Source organism: Dipteris shenzhenensis, chromosome 14, assembly GCF_047967505.1.
Source record: "Dipteris shenzhenensis isolate YYH24624 ecotype China chromosome 14, Dip_SZ_1.0, whole genome shotgun sequence".
NCBI classification, from domain to species: domain Eukaryota; kingdom Viridiplantae; phylum Streptophyta; class Polypodiopsida; order Gleicheniales; family Dipteridaceae; genus Dipteris; species Dipteris shenzhenensis.
The window spans coordinates 12,075,259-12,101,194 of record NC_141609.1 but is presented as its reverse complement, the minus strand read 5'-3'; the positions used below and the strand labels follow the sequence as shown (position 1 = coordinate 12,101,194).

At 40.4% G+C, this 25,936-nt stretch overlaps 1 protein-coding gene across 1 annotated transcript; it reads right to left on the bottom strand.

Annotated features, from left to right (window-relative positions):
• Positions 1-5,853: 5,853 nt before the first annotated feature.
• On the bottom strand, positions 5,854-10,373 carry LOC147894201 (alcohol dehydrogenase 1-like). Its single transcript, XM_087385049.1, has 10 exons — positions 10,168-10,373; positions 9,847-9,983; positions 9,710-9,756; positions 9,284-9,609; positions 9,118-9,200; positions 8,877-8,952; positions 8,712-8,773; positions 8,140-8,235; positions 7,870-8,031; positions 5,854-6,260 (listed from the first exon to the last, which is right to left on the bottom strand). The coding sequence occupies exons 1-10, from the start codon at positions 10,229-10,231 to the stop codon at positions 6,111-6,113; spliced, it is 1,203 nt and encodes a 400-aa protein (XP_087241175.1). The 5' UTR covers positions 10,232-10,373; the 3' UTR covers positions 5,854-6,110.
• Positions 10,374-25,936: the final 15,563 nt, after the last annotated feature.

The following is a 25,936-nucleotide window of genomic DNA, read 5'->3' as shown; positions in this document are numbered from 1 at the left end:
ACTGCAGCTCCACAACTCCAACCTCACCAACTCTACCACCCAGTGCAGCTCCAGTCCCAACCTCCCCAGCTTCATCTCTAACCTCCCTAGCTCTAGCTCCAACCTCACTAGCTCTAGCTCTATTCTGAACCACCACCTTGACCTATTTGTCATCGGGACACACAGGCCCATGTAAGCAATCTGTCACCAGTCATCCGTTTTGTCCTATTGTTAAGGTGAAATGGCCATGACATTTTTTCCAAACCCTAAAAGGCCCCAAAATGAGTTCCCTATTTTCTTAATGATGATAAGCAAATGTCTCAAAAGGTGAATTTTCTACAAGAGAAAGCCACCGATGCAGCAAATGTAGTGCAACTTGAGAAAAGTCTCAAGGAAGGTGCAGAAGCCAAGGTAGAGGAGGCACAAGCGAGGGCCTTACAGGCACAAGAGCAAGCTAAGGCCGCTACAAAATTGGTCATCATGGAAAGGTATAAATGAGAAGAAGCAGAGAAGCACATGAAGGAGCTCCAAGATAGGCTTGAAGAAGTGAGAAATGACAAGGACATGGCAGACAAGGAGCTAGAAAAGATGCGAAAGGATCTTGAAGATCAGAGAGTCGAAAAGGAGGGTCTTTACAAACGGCTCTGCAACATGCAGAACACATTGAACATTGAAAAAGACCAGATGATGGAGGAGCTGAAAAGGGAGAATGCAGAAACCAGAAAGGTGATGCAGAAACTACGAGAGAGCTTCAAGGTCAGGAAGGATGGAGCAGAGAGAAGCCGCGGTGGAGAAGACAATGAGGCAGCTCCCCAGGCCAGGAAGGATGCAGAGATCAGCCATGGCACATCCTAAACTACTTATCCTACCAACTGGCCGTCAAATTGTGAAGCACATATTTTGGGATGGATTGAACCACGTGACCTACAAGCTCCCTTGGCTGGGTGCTCTTATATGATAGGAGCCATGTCTTTTTATCGGATCCTTCAACATTGACATTTTCAAATCTCCTCCATTTTAGAGCAATGTGGTTGTCTTCCCTCATTTCATTTGGATAGACATTGAATGTCTTCTTCTTCAGCTTCAAACTGCAATGCTTGCATGTGCCACGAATGCACTCAATCCTGTGCCACTCATGGTCTCCCTTTGGACAAACCACTAGCTCCAACAAAGACCTCAGGCTACAAAACCTGCCCTCCCTTGTAACACATAATGAGGATCCCGGTGGCCTACAGATTGCACAACCATTGGGAAGGCATGGGCATTGATCCCCATAGAGCAATGCTCCAACACGACCAGATCTCAAGTCATTTGCTGGGCCAGGTCAAAGTCTATGTGTGTTTTGCAATAACAAACATTCTTGTCTTTGAGTTTTCTGATGTACTAGGGCTTACAATGCTCAAAGCTCCTCTTCCCAATTGAAATGTCCAGATTTTGATCCACAAACTTGATATACAACTCAGTCTGTTGACCCAACATGTGGGAACAATAGAACAATGAGTCCCCTTTTTGCTACTACTAAAAGAATACAAAATGCAGTCTAATCAAAGTATATACTGAAGCAAAATAATTTTCAACCACTGCGTTGGTTTAGGACAGTCACAATTTCAATCACCGGGCTGGTTTAGGACATGTTTAGGATAGTCAACCACCGGGCTGGTTTAGGACATGTTTAGGACAGTCACAGTTTCAACCACCGAGACGGTTTAGGACACTGTCACAATTTCAACCATCGAGATGGTTTAGCCTCGTGATCTCAACTTCACATATTAGACAATAACAAGTATATTGCTTTTCATTTCTGAATTCACCACAATATATTGCTTTTCATTTTTGAATTCCACACTTTAATAGTGGTATATGACCCGAATAGTAGGAAATTAAATTTAACAAATTTAAGTACTAAGAAACACAATAATTTGAACCACCGAGCTGGTCAATAACTAATGTCTATTCAACCACATTGGTTCAGGACAATCACATAACTGGTGATTGAGCTGAAGCAACCACGGTTGCATGATGTTCTAACCACCGGGTAGGTTTAGTAAAATAACAATATATTGTGAAGTATATTCCTGTTAATTTCTGCTCAACCATGCCACCAAGCTGGACAACAACTAATGTCTGTTCAACCATGCTAGTTCAGGATAAATCGCATAACTGACAATTGAGCTGAACCAACTTACAGTTGCATGATGTTCCAACCACCGGGCTGGTTTAGTAAAATCACATTTAGTCCAAGCCTGGTTTAAAAATGAAATAAGTAAACTATCCCAAAGCTCAATCACAAACAACCACTGGGCTGGTTTAGGCACCACTAACCTTTGTTGTATCCAGCATGTGTATGATGTGCTCCTCAAACACCTTGCTCTCGTCTGCTTCTTACATATGTCCTTTCTATTTGGAGAAACTCTCGTATTTTCATGCCAAAACGTCATCACTATAACAATGACTCCGCACGTAGGCTGTCTCTTCTTTCTTACATTCTGTTGAAGCCCACAGACTTCTCGGATCGAGATGATCGTGCATTGCTTCTGCTCTACATTCAACTGCTGGAGCTACGTTGGTCCTTCTGATTGACAACATCTTCGACATTGTGCACCCAAGCCATTTCTCCCTTGTTTCAGGGGACACCAACATAGCTAATGTCATCCTCTTTGTAGCTAGTTGATCTAAACTGTGCACCCCTTTCACTTTCTGTAGGCCATTTCTCAGGTTAGAGAGCATCGCTGCTTGGGCGTGTAGTTCCCGAGGTGTTGGTAAGATTATTACTTTATGAACTTTAGGGTGCAGGCTAAAGTTTGTGAAGACTCGAGACTAGTAATCACTTGAATGGCCTGATGTTGCTGCCTCCAATGCTCCCACCAACCGTGACACCACAGCACGTGTTCTTCGCTCTGATGGCAATGATCGAATGCGTGCATCTGCAACCACTTCTTGATGCTACTCTACAAGGAATCTTCTTTCTTCTCGTTGCTTCTCCCTTTGTAGATGTTGCAAAAGTGTCTTCCATTGTCGATTCGATACCGTGCAAGCGCTTTTCTCGACCCGCACTCTATTCCTTGTGTCTTGACCTCGCTTTTCGGCTTTCCTATCTCACAACCTCTGTCTGCTTCTCTTGCAAGCCATAGCGAGCTGCATGTTGCCACCCGAAAGAAGGCAATGGCAAACCAAAGTTTGTGCAAGGTCATGTCGAGGTGCATGCGGGTTGCAGGGTGTTTGCAAGGCGGGGGCAGGTTGCAGGCACTTAATCTTCCAAGATTTGATAGGCAGGAGGTGTAAAAATTCAAAATTGACGGGAGTAGCAAAATTTTAGCTACCGGTTTTTCCCCCTCTGGCGATACACATTAGCAGACTTGGATATCCCAAACAAGTGCAATGTGGCCTAAAATGCTTCAAAACACAAATAGGCCAAAGGGCATGCTATCGAGTTTGATGTTCTGTATTATTAAATGCAATGACCCTTGGCATGCTTATGAGCCAAATAGCAAGCAAGTGCATGGAAAAAGAAACAATTCAAAATTATAAATAGTGGGGATTTAAATATCTTTGCATATGCGCAAATTGCACTTTTTCAACTTCTTTCATTTTAGGGTGAATCTAGATACCAATACCAACAACTATCAATGTTTTAAGACCACCATACACAAGTCCCAATAGTTTGAATTCCAAATTTTCAATTTGTTTTGGTTTTCAACAAATCAAAAAAGTTATGGAGCGTGCCCTCAAATGGGTATGCATCACTTTAGCACAACATTGGAGGCCCATTAACCCATGCATAATTATCTCATTTAGGTGTGTCCTTGGGTTAAGGAGAAGCTTATGTAGTGTAATTTAGAATGATTACTTGGTTGCATGTATGCATAGAACAAAATTTTGATGTTTTTGAATAAATTGCTATATCCTATAGTCTTCAGGATGCATGCTTCACATGCAACCTAGCACTTGTAATGCTTTAACGTTCTTGTTCCATATCCTTATTCCATATTTTTTTGCTCTCATGTTCAAGTTTGGAATGTGTACTACAACTTGACGACATTGTTTACCGAATTCTTTTTAGCAATGCATAAGTTATGGGTCATGCAAGATACCCATATATAAAAAAGTCCTACAATGAAACTAGGACACAAGCTGCAAATGCATCAAGTGATGTGCAAGTCACTTGTTATAGTTTGGTTCTAATCACCTTGTAATTGAAGGTGTTACTACCAATGGTTCTCAATATTCAAGATCAGAAATCACAAGTAGGCACTAGGATGTAAGTACATGCAAGTCAAGTGAGAGTTGTAATCAAGCTTCACATAGAGGCAGTGGGTGCACAAGTACATGTATGCCATGAGAGTTCTAATCAAGCTTCACATAGAGCACTCATAAAATTTTCTCAATTATCTCAAAGAGTCAACTCTTGGATTGCCCAAGTATGGAGTAATTATCCCATGACTCAATTATTGGGTCCTTGTGACCACATACATGACTATGCAAATGAACCTTTAAGATTTCTCTACTAAAAAAGATGCATTCCCATTCAAATTTAAGATGAATATTCAACTCCAAGGGTAGCTAATATCTCCAACTTGAGACATAAGCTAGAATAAGTAGAAAATTATGAAAGAGTACATTTTGGAAATTTTAGAGTGCAAGTTCCATCATTTATCCAAGTAGACATATTTAAATGAGTATAGACACACACTCTCCAACACATGTGTGTGTGTGTGTGTGTGTGTGTGTGTGTGTGTGTGTGTGTGTGTACATGCATACATACATACATATCCATATATGGCTCATCAAACTAAATCATAGAATCAAGCAGCTCATAGCTACGGAGCATCTAAAAGCTTTGATTTAAAGAATGCGAAATCTATTTTTCAAAGATAAGTTTTATGATTTGTGATGACCATTCAACATGATGTACAATGAGGGTATACAAGATGCATGGATATGCAACACTAGGTATGGATTAGGCTTTGGGGCACCCCCTGGGATGCCAACTCAATATGTAATATGTTACTACCCTCCTCCAAAATCTAGGGTATGGGGGGACAAGGTCCATATATAATATGAATGGATTTCCTTTAAAAGTTTCAAATATGCAAGGGAAAAATATGAAATTTTCATGGCCCCCCCTCCCACAAAATATAATGCATGTACCTTGAAATATATGCAAGATTTTAAGATTTGTACATATTTTTTATAATATGTGAGGCCCAAGGAAGGGGGTTCTTTTGGATGAGGGGGGGGTAAAACAAGAACTACACTAAAATATGAAAACCCATCTCCTTTCAAATTAATGTAACTTTTTCATGTGTCACCCAAATTTCAAGGTGTAAAGATATATTTGAAGCTCTTTTAGTGTAGAATACAATCATATTAATTTGAATAATTTATACTCATGGCATATTGTTAAATTCATCTCATACTCAAGATTTTGATAGGGTTTCTTACTTAAAGGGAGTTGGTGAGGCACCCCCTTACCATACATTGCAGGCAAATATATTTAATAAAGTATGCACATAAGAAAAAGACCATATTAATAGTAGTATTTTTTAAGAGGAACTCCACAACATAGGATACATAACTAACTTCCAAGTCAGAGTACTTGATTAGCTTGTTACCTCATTAAAAAATGGTAACCATCTTTGTTCAATATGCATTATTTTGGAGTCAAATTGGCATTAATTGATTCTCACAATTCAATTATGTTGGCATGCAAGTAGAAGACAAATTGATATGCTAGTTTCAATAACAAAGAAAGAAAAGCAAAAAATAAAAATATAAAACAAAACAAAGTGACCCTTTAAATTTAGATAGGCTTTATCCATAACGTTAAAACTTTGTTGATAGATTGTAACCAAGAACATGTCTATCGGAGTCAAATGTAATTTTATATTGAGTGAACCTTGACATTCTCAGTAGGAATCTTTGAAGGGTATTAATCCTTTCAATTTAGATAGGCTTTATAGATAACATTAAAACATTGTTGATAGATTGTAACCAAGCACATGTCAATCACATAATCAAATGTTCTTTACAATGAGCGAACCTTGATAATCTTGCCCAACATGCCCATTTCTTTGGAAGGTAGTGTACATAATTGACTACCCATGTATTGGCACTTTCAAGAAGGAAGTATCTTAAGATATGTCTTTATCAATTGTGGTGTTTGGAGAATGGGACATGTGCATTACACATCGAAGGCTCTTTCCTTGCATTAACAAATCGAAGGCATCATTGATTTGAGCGAATGGTAGCTCATGCGTTACAAAACCATCGACGTTCAACTCCTGCAACAATCATATATAAAACTAGTTATGCAACAAGTTGGCAATCCTTTGCCACCAAGTCAAGGTGACCCCAATGTTCTTATGATGTAAGCACAAGCATTCTTCTGATGCAAGCCTAGGAAAGGTGGCCCCAATGTTCTTATGATGCAAGCACAAGTGTTGTGATGGCAATGGAAATGAGGAAAGAAATTTAATCAAACTCAAAATGAGATGAAGTAGCACTACTACTTAATTGGGGCAACTTGATGTGTGGTGATATTTAAAGAGAGGATGCATGACAAATGGGACTTGGTGGTTGGATGATAGGCATTAAATGAGATTAAGAGGGCAAAACAATTATATAGCTAAAGAAATTAAGCAAACATCAAGTTTAAAGTTGCAACGAAATTCAAGAGATCCCCACTAGTGATCAATCAGTCACAAACATTCATAGGGTTCACATATAGGTTCCAAAAAACCCTCTGCTTTGGGGTGGGTGTTTAAAGACTACCCCCATGGGCATGCCCACTGATAATGGACACGCAAGATTACGTGCCCACATCTAGCCAGATGCATTTAATGCACCATAGGTGGGTTGTAGTTTGTAAACACCCTTAAGTGGTTGCTCCAGGAGGAAGCTGTGGCAGAAACCTAGTGGTAGGATCCTGGGTGGTGGCCATCGTTCGATGGGGTTGAGGAAGGCAGGTGCCCCTAGATAACCTTAAATAGGGTGTGTGAGTGGCTAGGTGTGTTTACTTTTTTATGGCTACTCCAAAGGCAGCCTAAGTGAGGAAAAGAAAGAGGGTACCCGGCTTTTAATGAAGTGTTTAACAAAAGCAACAAGACTAAGCCAATGTAACATTTTAAATGTCATTTAAAACATGAATGATCCTACTTGACCAAATACAAAGAGAAACTATGGAAGGCCCTTTGGACCAAAAAAACCCGATAATCCCTTAGAGTTTGTTCACACAAGAGAAGTGATTTGAGAGCCACCCTAGAGTGCTTAAATTTAAAGGTTGCAACACCCTTCAAAGGGGGGGGGGGTGCCCTTCCCAATAGGGAAATGAACCTTTAAAAGAATTGCCAAAGTCAATTGTTTTTTGAAAAGAAGTGGAAGATTACCTGTCAAAAATAGCTTAAACTACTCACGAGTAAAGTTCTCGTCTCGCGTGAACAGGATGAGACGATGGAAAGGTCAAAGCATCTACACAGACTCCGTTGCCGTCAACACAATCGCAAATGCAAAACATGTCGCAGACGCTCAAAAGAGACGCGATAAATCGCAGACTCGAGACAGGGAGAAAGATCGAGCAAAGCTTCCGGCGATCGAGAGCACGACAACAAACCAGCAAATTCAAACATGTTTCCGTCAGACGGCGCTGTAGCACATTGGAGAGATGGAGGCGATCGAGAGCACGACAACGAGCCAGCAAATTCAAACCAGTTTCCATCAGAGGCGGCGAAACTAGCGAACGAATTCGAACAGACTAGTCGCATCACACAAATACGTCAATGAGAGTTGGAGGAAGAGCCAGCAAATTAAGGACGGTCTGATCCGATGATTTTCTTACCCGATTAAATGGAACGGAATGTTTAAACTTTGCTTGATCCGGCGTTTGGTGAATACCTTGTTCATGTACATGTCTACCAGCGCCGGGACTTGAGTCCGGCCCTTGAACTCGCCGAACGTGGAGCCCTTGATTTCTCTGCCATCAAACAGCTTCATGGGGTTGAAACACAGCTGCTTTCCGCTCACGTCGATCCCCACCAGCACCGCTTTTCCCCATCCCTGCACAAATTTTCGTCATCCATATTGAATGTTGAGAAATATCGCACACCACATCGTCGTCAAGCAATCCGCTCCGTCTAGATTCGCCTAACATTTAATACTTCTCACCTCATGGGTGCTTTCAAACGCTGCTAACATCAGATCAGCGTTTCCCACGCATTCAAAACAGGAGTCTGCGCCCCCATCCGTCATCTCCTGCAAGACCTGCTTGCCGACAGTATCGAACGACTTTGGTCAGCGCTGAACTCCTATTTGCCTATTTACAGTCTAGCTGTATACACTATTCCAACTTTGAGAGAGTCTATGGCCTAGGTGACGCTATGTACTTCTGAGTGATCAGTGATTGTAGGGCCAAATGACAGATATATCTGTGACCGGATAAAACTTCTTTTACAACTTTAGACACAATCAACACACAGCCTTTCCAAAAGTTTCCGTAAACTGCTCCTTGGTTGGGGCTATCATGAAATTTTTCATCGGGAGTTTTCTGACAGCGCCACTTGCAAGCAATTCTCCTACGGACTGACATTCATGACTCGACATTTGAACGGATCGTCGTTCTTCCGTCTCGACAATTCAGAAACTAGATGGAAATGGATGGCCTAGCACTCAGCTGTCGGTTCCTTCCTCCGTCCCACAACCACATCATCCATCAAATCTTCATCAAGATATTTCCTGACCTGTTCTATGGGGGTGGCCGATTCACGAGGGTTGACAAACTCTGTCACGCCAAATTGTTTAGCTGCAAAAGTCGTGAGTCCCACAAGATCACATTTCATGTATTATCGTAGCTCCAGCCATCACGGTTCTATACAATATGGCCGTCAAGTATACAGTATACTTACCTATCTCAAACTTCTTCGGGTTTATATCCACTCCAATAATGCGCGAGGCACCGGCTATCCTGGCACCTTCCGCAACCTTCATGAGTGTCAAACATTCAGTAAGGGTCAAGAACTTTGTGGTACTGCAGTGGACTCTGAAGGGATTTGCTTTCAAAACGGCTAAAGAAAAGGAAGAAATCCCCGAATCGAAACCCTCTGGATTCAGGAGAGAGAGTGTCAGGGACATTAATGTTGTGCTTACCGCCAGGCCTACAGCTCCCAACCCGAACACAACGACAGTTGATCCAGCTTCGACCTTAGCTGCATTCCACGCGGCTCCAATTCCTACGAACACCTTTGTAATTCATTAGTTTGGCTATAAATCGCAACGGTTACTGAATTCCACACCTTTCATGAATTATAAGTACCTGTTGGGACGCCACAAGCAAAGAGGCAAATCCTGTCCATTGGAGCTTTCGGATCGACCTTTGCCACGCAACCAGCCTCCACTACTGTGTATTCGCTGAAACTAGAGACATTCAAAAAATGATAGATTGGCTTTCCTTTGATCGAAAATCGGCTTCGTTGGTCCCCAAGCATTACTCCTCGGAAGGCGTTCACTTTCAGCGTTGCACACAAATTGGTTTTATCGGACTTGCACTGCCTGCAATCTCCACATTCTCCTGTGAATAAAGGTACTACATGGTCTCCTTGCTTCACATCTGTTACGCCTTCACCAACGCTCTCTACTATTCTGCAAACAAAAAGTCAAAGTGGGAATCTGCATAGCACAAGCTGCAACGTCCGACGTGCGGTCACGATGGAAAGAGGCTTCAACATGTTTCGAGCCTTACCCTGACGCCTCGTGGCCGAAAATACGAGGAAACAAGTCGACTAGAGCCTGCAGTTAGCAAAACCTCCATATGAAACATCCTCCGCTCTTTCACTTAAATCCTCTTGAAATTGATACAACTCAAATCATGTCGAGTACCTCAGCTTCCCAAAAGAAGATATCGCTGTGGCAGAGGGATGTGTGGGTTATTTTTAAGCGGACCTCTCCTGCCTGTGGCGGATCGACTTGCACGTCTTCGATCACAAGAGGCTGTTTGGGTTTCCAGGCAACAGCAGCTGGAGCAACCGCAGGAAAGTATGTCAGTAGCAAAAATGAATGGCAAGCTACGAGCTATATACCTTCCTATTCATAGCCTGAGCACAGGTTTACGGAAGAAAACGCAAGGTTGCAAACCCCTTGACAGGGGGTACCACAGAGTACCCTCAGAAAGGCAAGGAACTGATCAGGGAGGGTGCGAACCTTTACAAGTGATGACATGCCCAACGGTGGAGGAAGGCAAAGCAACCGAATCGGTACTACCCATGATTCTGATATGTGAGGGCAGGATGAATTGGAGAATTCCAGATATGGATGGGGGAGGCTCGTGCTGCAGCTTGAGGAAATGAGAGGACAGAGGAGAAGAGCTGGAAAACAAGACTTGTTCTGCAGCTTTAAGAGGAGATGAGAGAAGCTCGAACTTACTCTAACTCTTGTAGACTTTTTATCCACACTTCACAGTCATTTGGACTCTCTTGGATTCTCCACCATAATTCAGCTCATTTGTCTCCTATGGTGTCACACTTGGATCCACACTTCAAGGTCCCCCATATTTAACTTAATGTCGGGTGAATGGGTCCATGATTCAAGTCAAAGCAAGGTCTTTGTCAATTGTTACCCTTCAAAGTCTAGAAAGTATCCACCCCTAACGGTGTCTCCTCCCTTTTTTTTTGAATTAATCCTTCTCTAAAATCCAATTATTTTTTCTCATTCCCTCCTCCGCTCCCTCCTTCGTGCTTCCCTCCTCTGCTTCCTCCTTCCTCTCTACCTCCTCCCTCAGCTCCCCTTCCCGCATTCCTCTCTCTCAACCCCCCTTCCCTCGCTCCTCTCCCTGCGCTCACCCACAGCTTCCCCTTCTCCTCCCTCCCTCCTCCCCCTCTTATTTCTCCCACTCCTCTCCCCTCCCCCTGCCTTCTGCTTATCACCTTCTCTTCCTCCTCCTCTTGGAGAGGCCTTCACAACCCCCTTGCCTGCACTCTACTGCCCCCCCTCCTCCTTTTATGCCCAAGGCAGCAGAACCTTTTGGATTCGGAGGCTTCTAGAAGAAGCCACTAACCTGATGCGCCACTGCCACAATCAATTGGTCACGGGCCCCTCAATTAAATTGAGAGCTTACCTTAATTGTCCATTACCCCCAAAACAAAGAGAAATTAATTAATAGAGCGAGTTTTTCTCGCTGGGGGGCCATATTGTAGAAAGTAGAAATAGAACTACTTACTTACCCGTATTAATGGTCCACGCTAGTCTTGGAATCTTCACCTGAGTTGGGCCTTGAGTAGCTTGCCCCTCTTAAGAAAGGGGATGAAATTTTGGAGTCAAGATCATACGAGATGATTGCTAAGGTCATGGTTAGTTTAAGCCTAACTAAGTTTAAGTCAAATTTTTTGGAGCCTGAGCATTAATTGACATTGGGGTTTGTTCTTGATTTTGCCCCCTTCTAGCACCTATCCTTCTTGCCACTCTTCGCCAATTTGTAAGCCTCTTTGACTATGAGCGTGTAGGAAGTAAAGCCCATAAATTATCTCTAATGAAACCTTCACCCTCTCTCGTGAATTCCCATCCAAACGTAATTGTTGGTTTTTTTTGCTTATGCCCTTGATAGGTTAAAATCATATGCACCTTCCTCAGCAAGGGGACATTGAGAATCATGAAGTAGGTTCTCACACTAACCTATGTGTTACTTGTAGCTAGAGGACTTTATAAGGTGGGGAAAAAGCCTTGGCAATTCATTTGATACTTCTTAATTCATTTCCATAAAAATTTCATTAGTTCACCTACTATAGACAACTCTTTTACATACAGCTCAATGTTATATTAGTAAACTACAGATGATAGCTCCATGTTCAATAAACTGCATATGTGAGAAACTTGCAAGTGGAATAATTCCAAACCTAGACTTATCACAAACAAAATGTGAAGGAGTTTAATGAGCACATTTTGGGCTTACATAAAGTGAAGTCGTTAAACTACATATACGACAAACCGTATGCAAGTGGAATAGTTCCAATCCTAGACTTATTATAAACGTCATGTGAAGTAGTTTCAAAACTCTGATGGAACTCCATACCACTAGATGTCTTGATTTTACATGTGAGATAATTCCTTCACAATCCCATCATCCAAAAAACTTATTGTACATTGGGCCACTAAAAAGTGTAATGAGTGAGTAAAATATTTGCCTAGCTTTCTTATATCCACATGATTTATGATGGGCACTAAAAAGTTTTATTTTTGAATAACCAAATCCAAACAAAAGTAGGGCCTATCAAATTTAGAATAGAAATACTAATTCAATTCAAAAGATTAGGTGGTTGACACATCGAGTGAAGTGCTCAATGCTAGATACCACAATTGCATATTCAAAGATTGATATCGTAATAATATCTAGCATTGTCTTATGTGGGATGTTTTATCATTTGAATATCATTCAAAGATCATGACAAAGTATTAGAATAGGCATATGGATGGGCAATGAGGCTCCTTATCAAAATTTCACGTGGAAGCATGGCTCACGAAATAGGGATAAATTAGTAAGTTGTCATATCATCTTTCACATATCCTTATGTTGGCAAGGTAGCCATTGCACACCAAACCACTCTTTTTAAATAGGGAACAACCTACCTAATTGTCGTATCGTCAAACACGCTTCTGTCATATGTAGTCATTGATGATTTGTCATGAAAAATTACTATATGGGCACAAAAAATGCCAATTGAAGATAGTCTTGTGAAGTCAAGCTTTTTGTTTGAACATTATGCTTCTTTATTTTCATTAAGCTTAAATTTTAGGATCTAGACATTCATTTGTGCTATGTATAAATCTCAAGGGAACTATTTTATATATGGTTAATTTGTGCTATCTATAAATCTCAAGTGAACTAATTTTAAGAAAGGGTGAAGAATTCCAAGCTACAAGATTAGACAAGGTCTATGCCTCAAAGAAAGGATGGTGGCTAAGAAGTCCCATGCATGGTGAAGTCCTCGGCACTGGCGTCTCTGATCATGTGCCATTGATTTGGTCCTTTAGCATGCCAATGGCGGTAGGGAGGTCATTGGACATTCCTTTCAAATTTAAGAAATGTCACTTAGAATATAAAAAGTTATGTAGAGAGATCATGCAGTTCGGTCATTGTTTGCTTGGGTGCCAACTTAATATATATTATGTTACTACCCTCATCCAAAGTCTAGGATATGTGAGGACAAGGTCCATCTATAATATGCATGCAGTTCCTACAAAGGTTTTAAATATGCAAGGGAAAAATATGAGAATCTTCAGTCCTCCCTACCACAAAGCATAAGGTTTATTCCTTTCGACCTATCTTCTGGGTTTTATTCACAAAGGCAAAGGATGACCCACAACTTAAGAGGGGGAAATCCGTGATATGTAGAGGATCATAAGTTGTACTCATTGTACATGCTTCCGCTATGTAGTCACTGTGCTCACATACGCACATACTACTCTGATTTCTTTCAGTTTTCTTTTCAGTTTTGGATGCTATCATATGCACCAAATGAAATCCACAAACTTGTCTTGTACATGCACCCTCTACTAACACCTATTTCATTAATTTTGGACTTTTTCTGTTGTTTTTGGATGAAGCCCAAAAATCCTTCCCAAATGAAAAGTTTACTTTGTGAAAATATCATTCCCAAATTAAAATTTTACTTTCTGAAAATAGTCTTCCCAAATCAAAAGTTCACTTTGTGGCATTATCATATTCACATAAAAATCTTATTTTTTCAATCTATACTTTTGTACCAACATGCAAGAATTTAAAATAATCCTATTTTAGAAATTCTAGCTATACATAAGTTATTTGTTAATTTAATTATTTTTAATATTTTTCCTTGACGTGATAAATTTATAAATCCATGAAAGGAGACTTAAATATTTCATATAAATAACATTGTCACTCGCAATATGCACAAATTTTTAAAACTTTTAATAAATAGAAAAAAGGCATGATGCCATAAGACCCAAGTTTTGTATTGAACCAAAGAATTATAATAGCAATTATAGCTATCATTATATGTCTACATTGAGAGACATTGCTCTCAGCTGGAGTCTTTGTATAAAATGATATAGATTGAACATATGATTACAATTTAAATTGTTGCTCTTAAAGAGTCTCAATTCGTGCCATCTGCATAATTTGACTCCCCATTGTCTTATTGCTCAATGTAACAGTCCCTTGCCAAGTGCCATCTGCATTAACTCCCACTTGTCTTGCCAAGCCTTGCCCCTTGGGTGCATTGACTCCCATTGTCGTATTGCTCAATGTGACAGTCCCTTGCCAGGTGCCATCTGCATTAACTCCCTATTGTCTTGCTAAGCCTTGACCCTTGGGTGACATCCAGTGCATATTTTGACTCTCATTTGACATAGGAGTTGATGACTCTGATTATAATTATCAATTGGCTTCTTACCTAGTACCCAAATAAAATCCTTCAATGGACTTCAATACAAAGCTTTAATCATGGACATTCTTCATTTGTGATGTCTCCTTCTACTTCCTCCATGGCGAGCATCCTTAAAAATTTATGTATATGCAAAATACTTTGCTGTAGTATTTTTATTTTTCCTTCTACCTCATATCCCATGCGCTTCTTTGATTTCTTTGCCCTTGAATGCCAAGACACTATGATTGTCTTCGTCGAAACTTGTGAGACCGCTTCATCATTTGGGACCCACTCCTTCATTATACAATTAGTATACAATGTGTTGTTATCCATATTCTCCTTCGTGCCCTTTGGCTCATACCATACCGCTGTAAATGTTGTAGCTCTCCCTTGATCATCTCTTTGCACATCAACTACTTTTGCAACCCAAAACTTCACATTCTCATATTCATCATCCGATGGCCGAACCACAACAAAACAATCGACCTCTATATCTACTTGTGGCATAAACTCTCTCTTCTTCGGTCCACAATATGGATGTGGGAGTAATGATACAAATTCATTTTCAAAGACTGGAGCTGGGTGCAAATCATTATGAACATCTGGCCAAAACATATTGCATTCTTCCTTGACATCCTTTGAGCCTCGCATTCTCTCAAGGTCCTTTATTAATTTTCGTGTCTTGTTAATTACAGTGGTAGTGTGTTCTCTCCAAGTAGGCTTCGAATCAGGATATCTCCGGAGCATTTCCTCTTTGTATGTAATAAATGCTTTTAATCCTTCTATTTCACAGTTAGACCTCTCATTGAATTCTTGTATAGGAGCCCATGTTGGATACCTTTCCTTGCTGGGAATTGAAGTTAAGAGACTGTAAAGTTCTTCAGGTTCCCATTTTGTATCATGAGAATACTGTTGCCATTGCATTACGGGTTTTTCATCTTTTTAAAAAAAATGAAAGTAGTGTGGATTGGTATGACCTGTCAATGCATCACCACCTGTTTGTATGAAAGGTAGAATGAAGCTCTTCCAATCATACATTCTTTCGAGCCTCTCACATACTGTACTTTCCTTACGACCACCAACTTGCCTGCCACATCTTCTTACCAAGTCATCTATTGTCTCCACATCCTTGCATTTAAGCTCTCTTGAGACTATGCTAAAAACCTGATTGATATCCTCATGTGTATGCCCAACATACAAAAATCCACATTCGACCTTGTTGAAGATTCGATGAGCAACTAGCATGGAGTAGAATGCAAACATGAGTGCATTTTTATTTTCTCACCAGCAATTATCAGCTTGTATTCTCAAAGTCGATGGTAGGCGACCTTTTTCTGCATGTACATTGCGAATTGCCTTCATAATAGATGTTATAACTTGATTTCTATCATGTAGATGCAAGGAATCAATCCATATATCTGCAAAGAACTTATTTCCATGCACTAACACTCCACATAGATGTGTCTTTAGAAAGTGCTTTCCTTGTAATTTAGGTGGAGTGGCAACAAAATGAGGCAATGTTGTTGTATTCTGATCCATGCCATCTACAATAAGGCACATGTAGTCATCAGGATGTGAAATAGCTTGCTCCTTCCAAAATGCATATTTTTGTCTGGAATGTCGAACAAAGTCATGATGAGATTTTTGGTTTTTTTTGTATAATTCCCTTTGATTTGACATGTTGCACTCTCAATCGCTCGCTTTAAATCATCACAGTGATTGCACTTTGACATTTTTTACCTCCTTGGGATTTTAACATATCCAAATTTCTTCTTCCAAAGAGTATACAAAGTATGAGAAGAAGCTACGGCATCCCCTCTTTGCCTTTGCTTTTCTGCAATAGAGTCAAATACTTCGAGCTTTGTCAAGCCCATTGGAAGGTGCATTTCGATGATCACATCACCGTTAGGGAGTTTGGTAGATATATGGGATTGAGGTAAAGCATTTTTATGTATGAAGTCTTGCAAAATTGTTGCTGCCTTGACAATTGAGATTCTTGATTTGGACCTTCCTCTATTACCGTGAATGCTAAATTTGTTGCCACCCTTTGGCTTGGTGACTAAATCCCAATATGTACCATGGGATAATCCAGTAATATTGCGATATGCCTTATTGAAAATCTTTTTTCCATTTACGAGAGGTTTTACCTTTCGTCTTGAACTTAGCCTTTTATTGCCATTCTGAAGAAAGCAAGAGAGACTTGTGAGAAGGTATTCATTTCTTTCACTTCCTCTTCTTTGCCACACATGTCCTCTACATTCCCTGATGTCTGCAAGATCAATGAAGCGCATACATCTTTGCTTGCAACATAGATATCCCAATGCATTTAACATGTTCTCCTCGTTCATTACTCTCTTCCTCTTTGGCTGCTATTGTGGATCTGCTTGGATTCGCTTTCTCTTCATGCATATGTATGACTGTTTTTGTTCCTCGTGCACGTTGTTATCTGTATTTATGCACTTCTTCTCCTCATATTTGTTTGTAACCAAGCATCCATGATTGGTCATTGCATCCTTGGCCATATCACAATCAAAGTTAAATACTGAATAATCCTCTGTTGATCTCATCCTCGTTTTTAACATACTCTTAGGACCATTCAATGAATTCAATATTCTATGAGAGTATTGAGAACCTTGAAACTCTTCCACTCCTGAGAGAACATCGCTCATTGGGACATCTTGCATGGCTTTCACAAATCCACAAGCTTGATTGACACCAGGTTTGTTAATATGCATGAACTCATCCACACTTGATAAGACATCACTATTGAAACCTTTTCCCTTCTCACTGTGCAAGAATTCATCCACCCCAGATAAGGCTTCGCTTCTAAAATCATTTTGTTTCTCGGAACCAATGAACTCATCCACTCTATATAAGATGTCACTTCTATAATTGAGTACATTGAAATTATCCACATTTGAAGTGATAGAGCATGGCACATGGGCACGCTTTGTAGGTCCTTTGATATTGTAGTATACCTTGTCTTTATCATTGAAAACCAGGTGCCTCTTTCTCATGTCTAGAAATTGCATGCTCTATCTCATATTCTTGCCTACCTCATAGTAGGGATCACATAAGGATGTTATGTTATCAACCATACCATCATTAGTGACTTTTAGAATCCTCATATGTGCAAATGACCATTGCTCCACTTGTTCAAATCCCAATACTTCACCTTCTGCTACAGTCTTATTTGCAAATGATCTCATTTGTAAAATGTCCCCTATAGTAAGGTCCAAGGTGGTGCACTTTATATTCTTGATAATGTCTATTGCATAAGTCTCATCTTTGTCCCATGCTATAAATGATTTGTTGGATGTATTGTAGGGCATAACATCTCCAAGTGTTTCCATATCTCCACATTTATACTTTAGCTCAACATGTGTGCTAAGAATCTTTGATACAGTAACTACCACCTTATCTTCGCCAAGTCTTTAAAAGTGGCAAACTGAATTGGGATCACTATCATGGATTGTAGCAAATGCAACTACTTCTCTTTTGCTACATAAAATCACATCCATCGCTGGAACAAAATCTATAGCCATCTCCTTTGTGAGAGTCCTTTGCAAGCAAGCTGCAGTCGCAACAATTACATAAATATTAGTCTCTTTTTAATAATCTACTCATTTGTTACAATTTTTAATTAGTACTTAATTTGTTGGTGGGAGAAGTTACCCGATCAAGTACTCATCAAATGGACATGCCACTTTGCATGCAACTCAATAACACCTACATTGAGGTGTGTGCAAAGTATTGTGCCCATCATCTATGCTTTGTATGGTATATCATGCATTAAACACCATTTGTGCCTCAGTGTCATACACAACCATAAAAAACACGGTCCTAGGTGTGTTATTCAAACAAGTACTTATCGAATGAGGGCTCCACTTTGCACACAAGTCAAATATGCTTTGCATGGTCGATCACGCATTATACACCATTTTCCCCCTAATAATATGCACACCCGGAAAAAAACACGACCTTAGGTGTGTTATATGACCAAGTACTTATCGGATGGGTGTGCCTCTTTGAAAACAAGTCAATACCACTAAGATTGAGGCATAGGAAAATTATTGTGCCCATCCGATATGCTTTGCATGATCGATCAAGCATTAAATACCATTTTTGCCTTAGTGTCATGCACATCCGTAAAAAAACATGCTACTAGTTATGTTATCCGATCAAGTACTTATGGGATGGGCATGCCACTTTGCATGTAAGTCCATCCCACCTAGCTTAAGGTGTGTGCAAAGTATTGTACCCATCGGATATGCTTTGCATTGTCGATCAAGCATAAAATACCATTTATGCCTTAGTGTCATGCACAACCATAAAAAAGCACGGTCCTAGGTGTGTTATTCAAACAAGTACTTCTCAGATGGGGGCTCCACTTTGTATGCAAGTCCATTTCAACTAGGTTGAGGTGCCTGCAAAGTATTGTGACCATCATATGTGCTTCCCATGTCGATCACGCATTATACATCGTTTTTTCCCTAGTGATATGCACATCCGTAAAAAAGCATGCCCTTAGGTGTGTTATCTGACCAAGTACTTATCGGATCGGTGTGCCTCTTTGAGAACATGTCAATACCACCTAGGTTGAGGCATAGGAAAAGTATTGTGTCCATCGGATATCCTTTGCATTGTCGATCGAGCATTATATACCATTTTTTCTCTAGTGTCATGCAAAAACACGCTGCTAGGTGCGTGCAAAGTATTGTGACCATCGGATATTCTTTGCATGGTCAATCATGCATTATACAATGTTTTTCTTGTAGTGATATGCACATCCGCAAAAAAACACGCCCTTAGGTATGTTATTTGACCAAGTACTTATCAGATGGGTGTGCCTCTTTGAAAACATGTCAATACCACCTATGTTGAGGTGTAGGAAAAGTATTGTGCCCATCGGATATGCTTTGCATGGTCGATCGAGCATTAATTATCATTTTTGCCTTAGTGTCATGCACATCCATAAAAAACCATGCTGCTAGGTATGTTATCCGATCAAGTACTTATGGGATGGGAAGCCACTTTGCATGTAAGTCAATTCCACCTAATTTAAGGTGTGTGCAAATTGTTATGCCCATCGGATATGCTTTTCATTGTTGATCAAGCATAAAACACCGTTTTTGCCTTAGTGTAATGCACAACCATAAAAAAACACGGTCCTAGGTGTGTTATTCAAACAAGTACTTATCAGATGGGGGCTCCACTTTGCACCCAAGTCTGTTTCAACTAGATTGAGGTGCGTGCAAAGTATTGTGACCATCAGATATGCTTTGCATGGTCGATCATGCATTATACAACGTTTTTCCTGTGGTGATATGCACATCCGCAAAAAAACACGCCCTTAGGTATGTTATCTCACCAAGTACTTATCCGATGGGTGTCCCTCTTTGAAAACATGTCAATACCACCTAGGTTGAGGCATATGAAAAGTATTGTGCCCATCGAATATGCTTTGCATGGTCGATCAAGCATTAATTACCATTTTTGCCTTAGTATCATGCACATCCATAAAAAACACGCTGCTAGGTATGTTATCCGATCAAGTACTTATGGGATGGGAATGCCACTTTGCATGTAAGTCTATTCCACCTAGTTTAAGGTATGTGCAAAGTGTTATGCCCATCGGATATGCTTTGCATTGTCGATCAAGCATAAAACACCGTTTTTGCCTTAGTGGATGCACAACCAAAAAAAAACACAGTCCTAGGTGTGTTATTCAAACAAGAACTTATTGGATGGGGGCTCCACTTTTTACGCAAGTCTCTTTGAACTAGATTGAGGTGTGTGCAAAGTATTGTGACCATCGGATATGCTTTGCATGGTCGATCACACATTATACACTATTTTTCCCGTAGTGATATGCACATCCGTAAAAAAACATGCTCTTAGGTGTGTTATCTAACCAAGTACTTATCGGATGGGTGTGCCTCTTTTAAAACATGACAATACCACCTAGGTTAAGGCATGGGAAAATTATTGTGCCCATCGGATATGCTTTGCATGGTCGATCAAGCATTAAACACCATTTTTGCCTTAGTGTCATGCACATCCAGTAAAAAACATGCTACTAGGTATGTTATCCGATTAAATACTTATGGGATGGGCATGCCACTTTGCATGTAAGTCAATTCCACCTATTTTAAGGTGTGTGCAAAGTGTTATGCCCATCAGATATGCTTTGCATTGTCGATCAAGCATAAAACACCATTTTTTCTCTAGTGTAATGCACAACCATAAAAAAACACGGTCCTAGGTGTGTTATTCAAACCACTACTATCGGATGGGGGCTCCACTTTGCACACAAGTCTCTTTCAACTAGGTTGAGGTGCGTGCAAAGTATTGTGACCATTGGACATGCTTTGCATGGTCGATCACGCATTATACACCGTTTTTTCCCTAGTAATATGCAGATTTGCAAAAAAACATGCCCTTAGGTGTGTTATCTGACCAAGTACTTATCGAATGGGTGTGCATCTTTGAAAACATGTCAATGCCACCTAGGTTGAGGTATAGGAAAAGTATTTTTCCCATCGGATATGCGTTGCATGGTCGATCGAGCATTAAATAACATTTTTGCCTTTGTGTCATGCACATCCATAAAAAAATGCACTGCTAGGTATGTTATCCGATCAAGTACTTATGGGATGGGCATGCCACTTTGCATGTAATTCAATTCCACCTAGTTTAAGGTTTGTGCAAATTATTGTACCCATCGGATATCCTTTGCATTGTCGATCAAGCATGAAACACCGTTTTTGCCTTAGTGTCATGCACAACCATAAAAAAACACGGTCCTAGGCATGTTATTCAAACAAGTACTTGTCAGATGGGGGCTCCACTTTGCATGCAAGTCCGTTTCAACTAGGTTGAGGTGCGTGCAAGGTTATTTGACCATCGGATATGCTTTGCATGGTCGATCACGCATTATACACCGTTTTTTCCCTAGTGATATGCACATCCGTAAAAAAACACACCCTTAGGTGTGTTATCCAACCAAGTACTTATCTGATGGGTGTGCCTCTTTGAGAACATGTCAATACCACCTAGGTTGAGGCATCAGAAAAGTATTGTGCCCATCAAATATCCTTTGCATTGTCGATCGAGCATCAAATACCATTTTTGCTCTAGTGTCATGCACATCCGTAAAAAAACACGCTGCTAGGTATGTTATCCGATCAAGTACTTATGGGATGGGTGTGCCACTTTTCATGTAAGTTAATTCCACCTAGTTAAAGGTTTGTGCAAAGTATTGTGCCCATCGGATATGCTTTGCATTGTCGATCAAGCATAAAACACCGTTTTTGCCTTAGTGTCATGCACCTCCGTAAAAAAGCACGCTGCTAGGTATATTAGTCGAGCAAGTACTTATGGGATGGGCACTCCACTTTGCATGCAAGTCCATTTCAACTAGGTTGAGGTGTGTGCAAAGTATTGTGACCATCGGATATGCTTTGCATGGTCGATCACGCATTATCCACTGTTTTTCCCGTAGTGATATGCACATCCTCAAAAAAACACGCCCTTAGGTATGTTATCTAACCAAATACTTATCGGATGGGTGCGCCCCTTTGAGAACATTTCAATACCACCTAGGTTGAGGCATAGGAAAAGTCTTGTGCCCATCGGATATCCTTTGCATACTCAATCGAGCATTAATTACTATTTTTGCTCTAGTGTCATGCACATCCGTAAAAAAACACGCTGCTAGGTATGTTATCCAATCAAGTACTTATGGGATGGGTGTGCCACTTTGCATGTAAGTCAATTCCACCTAGTTAAAGGTGTGTGAAAAGTATTGTTCCCATCGGATATGCTTTGCATTGTCGATCAAGCATAAAACACCATTTTTGCCTTAGTGTCATGCACATCCGTAAAAAAACACGCTGCTAGGTATGTTATCCGATTAAGTACTTATGGGATGGGCATGCCACTTTGCATGTAAGTCAATTCCACCTATTTGAAGGTGTGTGCAACGTGTTATGACCATCGGATATGCTTTTCATTGTCGATCAAGCATAAAACACCATTTTTGCTCTAGTGTAATGCACAACCATAAAAAAACACGGTCCTAGGTGTGTTATTTAAACAAGTACTTATCAGATGGGGGATCCACTTTGCACACAAGTATCTTTCAACTAGTTTGAGGTGCGTGCAAAGTTTTGTGACCATTGGATATGCTTTGCATGGTCTATCATGCATTATACACCGTTTTTCCCCTAGTGATATGCTCATCCTCAAAAAAACATGCCCTTAGGTGTGTTATCTGACCAAGTACTTATTGGATGGGTGCGCTTGTTTGAAAACATGTCAATACCACCTAGTTTGAGGTGTAGGAAAAGTATTGTTCCTATCGGATATGCTTTGCATGGTCGATCGAACATTAAATACCATTTTTGCCTTGGTATCATGCACATCCATTAAAAAACACGATGCTAGGTATGTTATCCTATCACCACATAGTTTAAGGTGTGTGCAAAGTATTATGCCCATCGGATATGCTTTGCAATGTAGATCAAGCATAAAACACCATTTTTGCTTTAGTGTAATGCACAACCATAAAAAAACACGATCCTAGGTGTGTTATTCAAACAAGTACTTATCAGATGGGGGCTCCACTTTGCACGCAAGTATCTTTCAACTAGTTTGAGGTGTGTGCAAAGTATTGTGACCATTGGATATGCTTTACATGGTCGATCACGCATTATACACCATTTTTCCCCTAGTGATATGCACATCTGCAAAAAAACACGCCCTTAGGTGTGTTATCTGACCAAGTACTTATCGGATGGGTGTGCCTATTTGAAAACATGTCAATACCACCTAGTTTGAGGTGTAGGAAAATTATTATGCCCATCAGATATGCTTTGCATGGTTGATCGAGCATTAAATACCATTTTTGCCTTGGTGTCATGCACATCCGAAAAAAAACACGCTGCTAGGTATGTTATCCAATCAAGTACTTATGGGATGGGCATGCCACCTTGCATGTAAGTCAATTCCACCTAGTTTAAGGTGTGTGCAAAGTATTGTACTCATCAGATATTCTTTGCATTGTCGATCAAGCATAAAACACCGTTTTTGCCTTAGTGTCATGCACAACCATAAAAAAACACGGTCCTAGGTGTGTTATTCAAACAAGTACTTCTCAGATGGGGGCTTCACTTTGCATGCAAGTCTGTTTCAACTAGTTTGAGGAGCGTGCAAGGTTATTTGACCATCGGATAGGGTTTGCATGGTCGATCATGCATTATACACCATTTTTCCCCTAGTGATATGCACATCCGTTAAAAAATACGCCCTTAGGTGTGTTATCCAACCAAGTACTTATCTGATCGGTGTGCCTCTTTGAGAACATGTCAATACCACCTTGGTTGAGGCACAGGAAAAGTATTGTGCCCATCAGATATCCCTTGCATTATTGATCGAGCATTAAATACCATTTTTGCTCTAGTGTCATGCACATCTGTAAAAAAACACGCTGCTAGGTATGTTATCCGATCAAGTACTTATGGGATGGGCATGCCACTTTGCATGTAAGTTCATTCCACCTAGTTGAAGGTGTGTACAAAGTATTGTGCCGATCAGATATGCTTTGCATGGTCGATCAAGCATAAAAGTCCGTTTTTGCCTTAGTGTCATGCACAACCTTAAAAAAACATGGTCCTAGGTGTGTTATTCAAACAAGTACTTCTCAGATGGGGGTTTCACTTTCCATGAAAGTCTGTTTCAACTAGGTTAAGGTTCATGCAAAGTATTGCAACCATCAGATATGCTTTGCATGGTCGATCACGCATTATCCACCATTTTTACCATAGTGATATGCACATCCGTAAAAAAACACAACCTTAGGTATGTTATCTGACCAAGTACTTATCGGATGGGTGTGCCTCTTTGAGAACATTTCAATACCACCTAGGTTGAGGTGTAGGAATAGTTTTGTGTCCATCAGATATGCTTTGCATGATCGATCGAGCATTAAATACTATTTTTGCTCTAGTGTCATGCACATCCGAAAAAAAACACGCTGCTAGGTATGTTATCCGATCAAGTACTTATGGGATGGGCGTGCCACTTTGCATGTAAGTCAGTTCCACCTAGTTGAAGGTGTGTGCAAAGTATTGTTCCCATTGGATATGCTTTGCATTGTCGATCAAGCATAAAACACCATTTTTGCCTTAGTGTCATGCACAACCATAAAAAAACACGGTCCTAGGTGTGTTATTCAAACAAGTACTTATCGGATGGGGGCTCCACTTTGCACGCAAGTCTGTTTCAACTAGGTTGAGGTGTGTGTAAAGTACTGTCACAATTGGATATGCTTCGCATGGTCGATCACGCATGATACAATGTTTTTCCTGTAGTGATGCACATCCGCAAAAAAACACGCCCTTAGGTATGTTATCTGACCAAGTACTTATCGGATGGGTGTGCCTCTTTGAAAACATGCCAATACCACCTAGGTTAAGGCATAGGAAAAGTATTGTGCCCATCGGATATGCTTTGCATGGTTGATCGAGCATTAAATACCATTTTTGCCTTAGTGTCATGCACATCTGTAAAAAAACACGCTGCTAGGTGTGTTATTCAATCAAGTACTTATGCAATGGGAATGCCACTTTGCATGTAATTCAATTCCACCTAGTTTAAGGTGTGTGCAAAGTGTTATGCCCATCGGATATTCTTTGCATTGTCGATCAAGCATAAAACACCGTTTTTGCCTTAATGTCATGCACAACCATTAAAAAACATGGTCCTAGGTGTGTTATTCAAACAAGTACTTCTCAGATGGGGGCTCCACTTTGCACACAAGTCTGTTTCAACTAGGTTGAGGTTTGTGGAAAGTATTGTGACCATCGGATATGCTTTGCCCGGTCGATCACGCATTATCCACCGTTTTTCCCATAGTGATATGCACATCCACAAAAAAACACGCCCTTAGGTATGTTATCTGACCAAGTACTTATCGGATGGGTGTGCCTCTTTGAGAACATTTCAATACCACCTAGGTTGAGGTGTAGGAAAAGTATTGTGCCCATCGGATATCGTTTGCATGGTCGATCGAGCATTAAATACTACTTTTGCTCTAGTGTCATGCACATCCATTAAAAAACATGCTGCTAGGTATGTTATCCGATCAAGTACTTATGGGATGGGTGCTCCACTTTGCATAAGTCAATTTCACCTAGTTTAAGGTGTGTGAAAAGTATTATGCCCATCGGATATGCTTTGCATTGTTGATCAAGCATAAAACACCGTTTTTGCCTTAGTGTCATGCACATCCGGAAAAAAACATGCTGCTAGGTCTGTTATTCGATCAAGTACTTATGGGATGAGCACTCCACTTTGTACGCAAGTCCGTTTCAACTAGGTTGAGGTGCATGCAAAGTATTGTGACCATCAGATATGCTTTGCATGGTCGATCACGCATTATCCACCATTTTTGCCGTAGTGATATGCACGTCCGTAAAAAAACAGGCCCTTAGGTATGTTATCTGACCAAGTACTTATTAGATGGGTATGCCTCTTTGAGAACATTTCAATACCACCTAGGTGAGGCATAG

Excerpts from the sequence above, each read along its gene's own strand:
- LOC147894201 (XM_087385049.1), bottom strand. The coding sequence starts at position 10,231 with ATGGGTAGTACCGATTCGGTTGCTTTGCCTTCCTCCACCGTTGGGCAT. Across the intron at positions 8,236-8,711 it reads CGGCCACCCCCATAGAACAG|GTCTTGCAGGAGATGACGGA; the intron begins GTCAGGAAATAT and ends GTCGGCAAGCAG. Across the intron at positions 8,032-8,139 it reads CGTTTGAAAGCACCCATGAG|GGATGGGGAAAAGCGGTGCT; the intron begins GTGAGAAGTATT and ends AAATTTGTGCAG.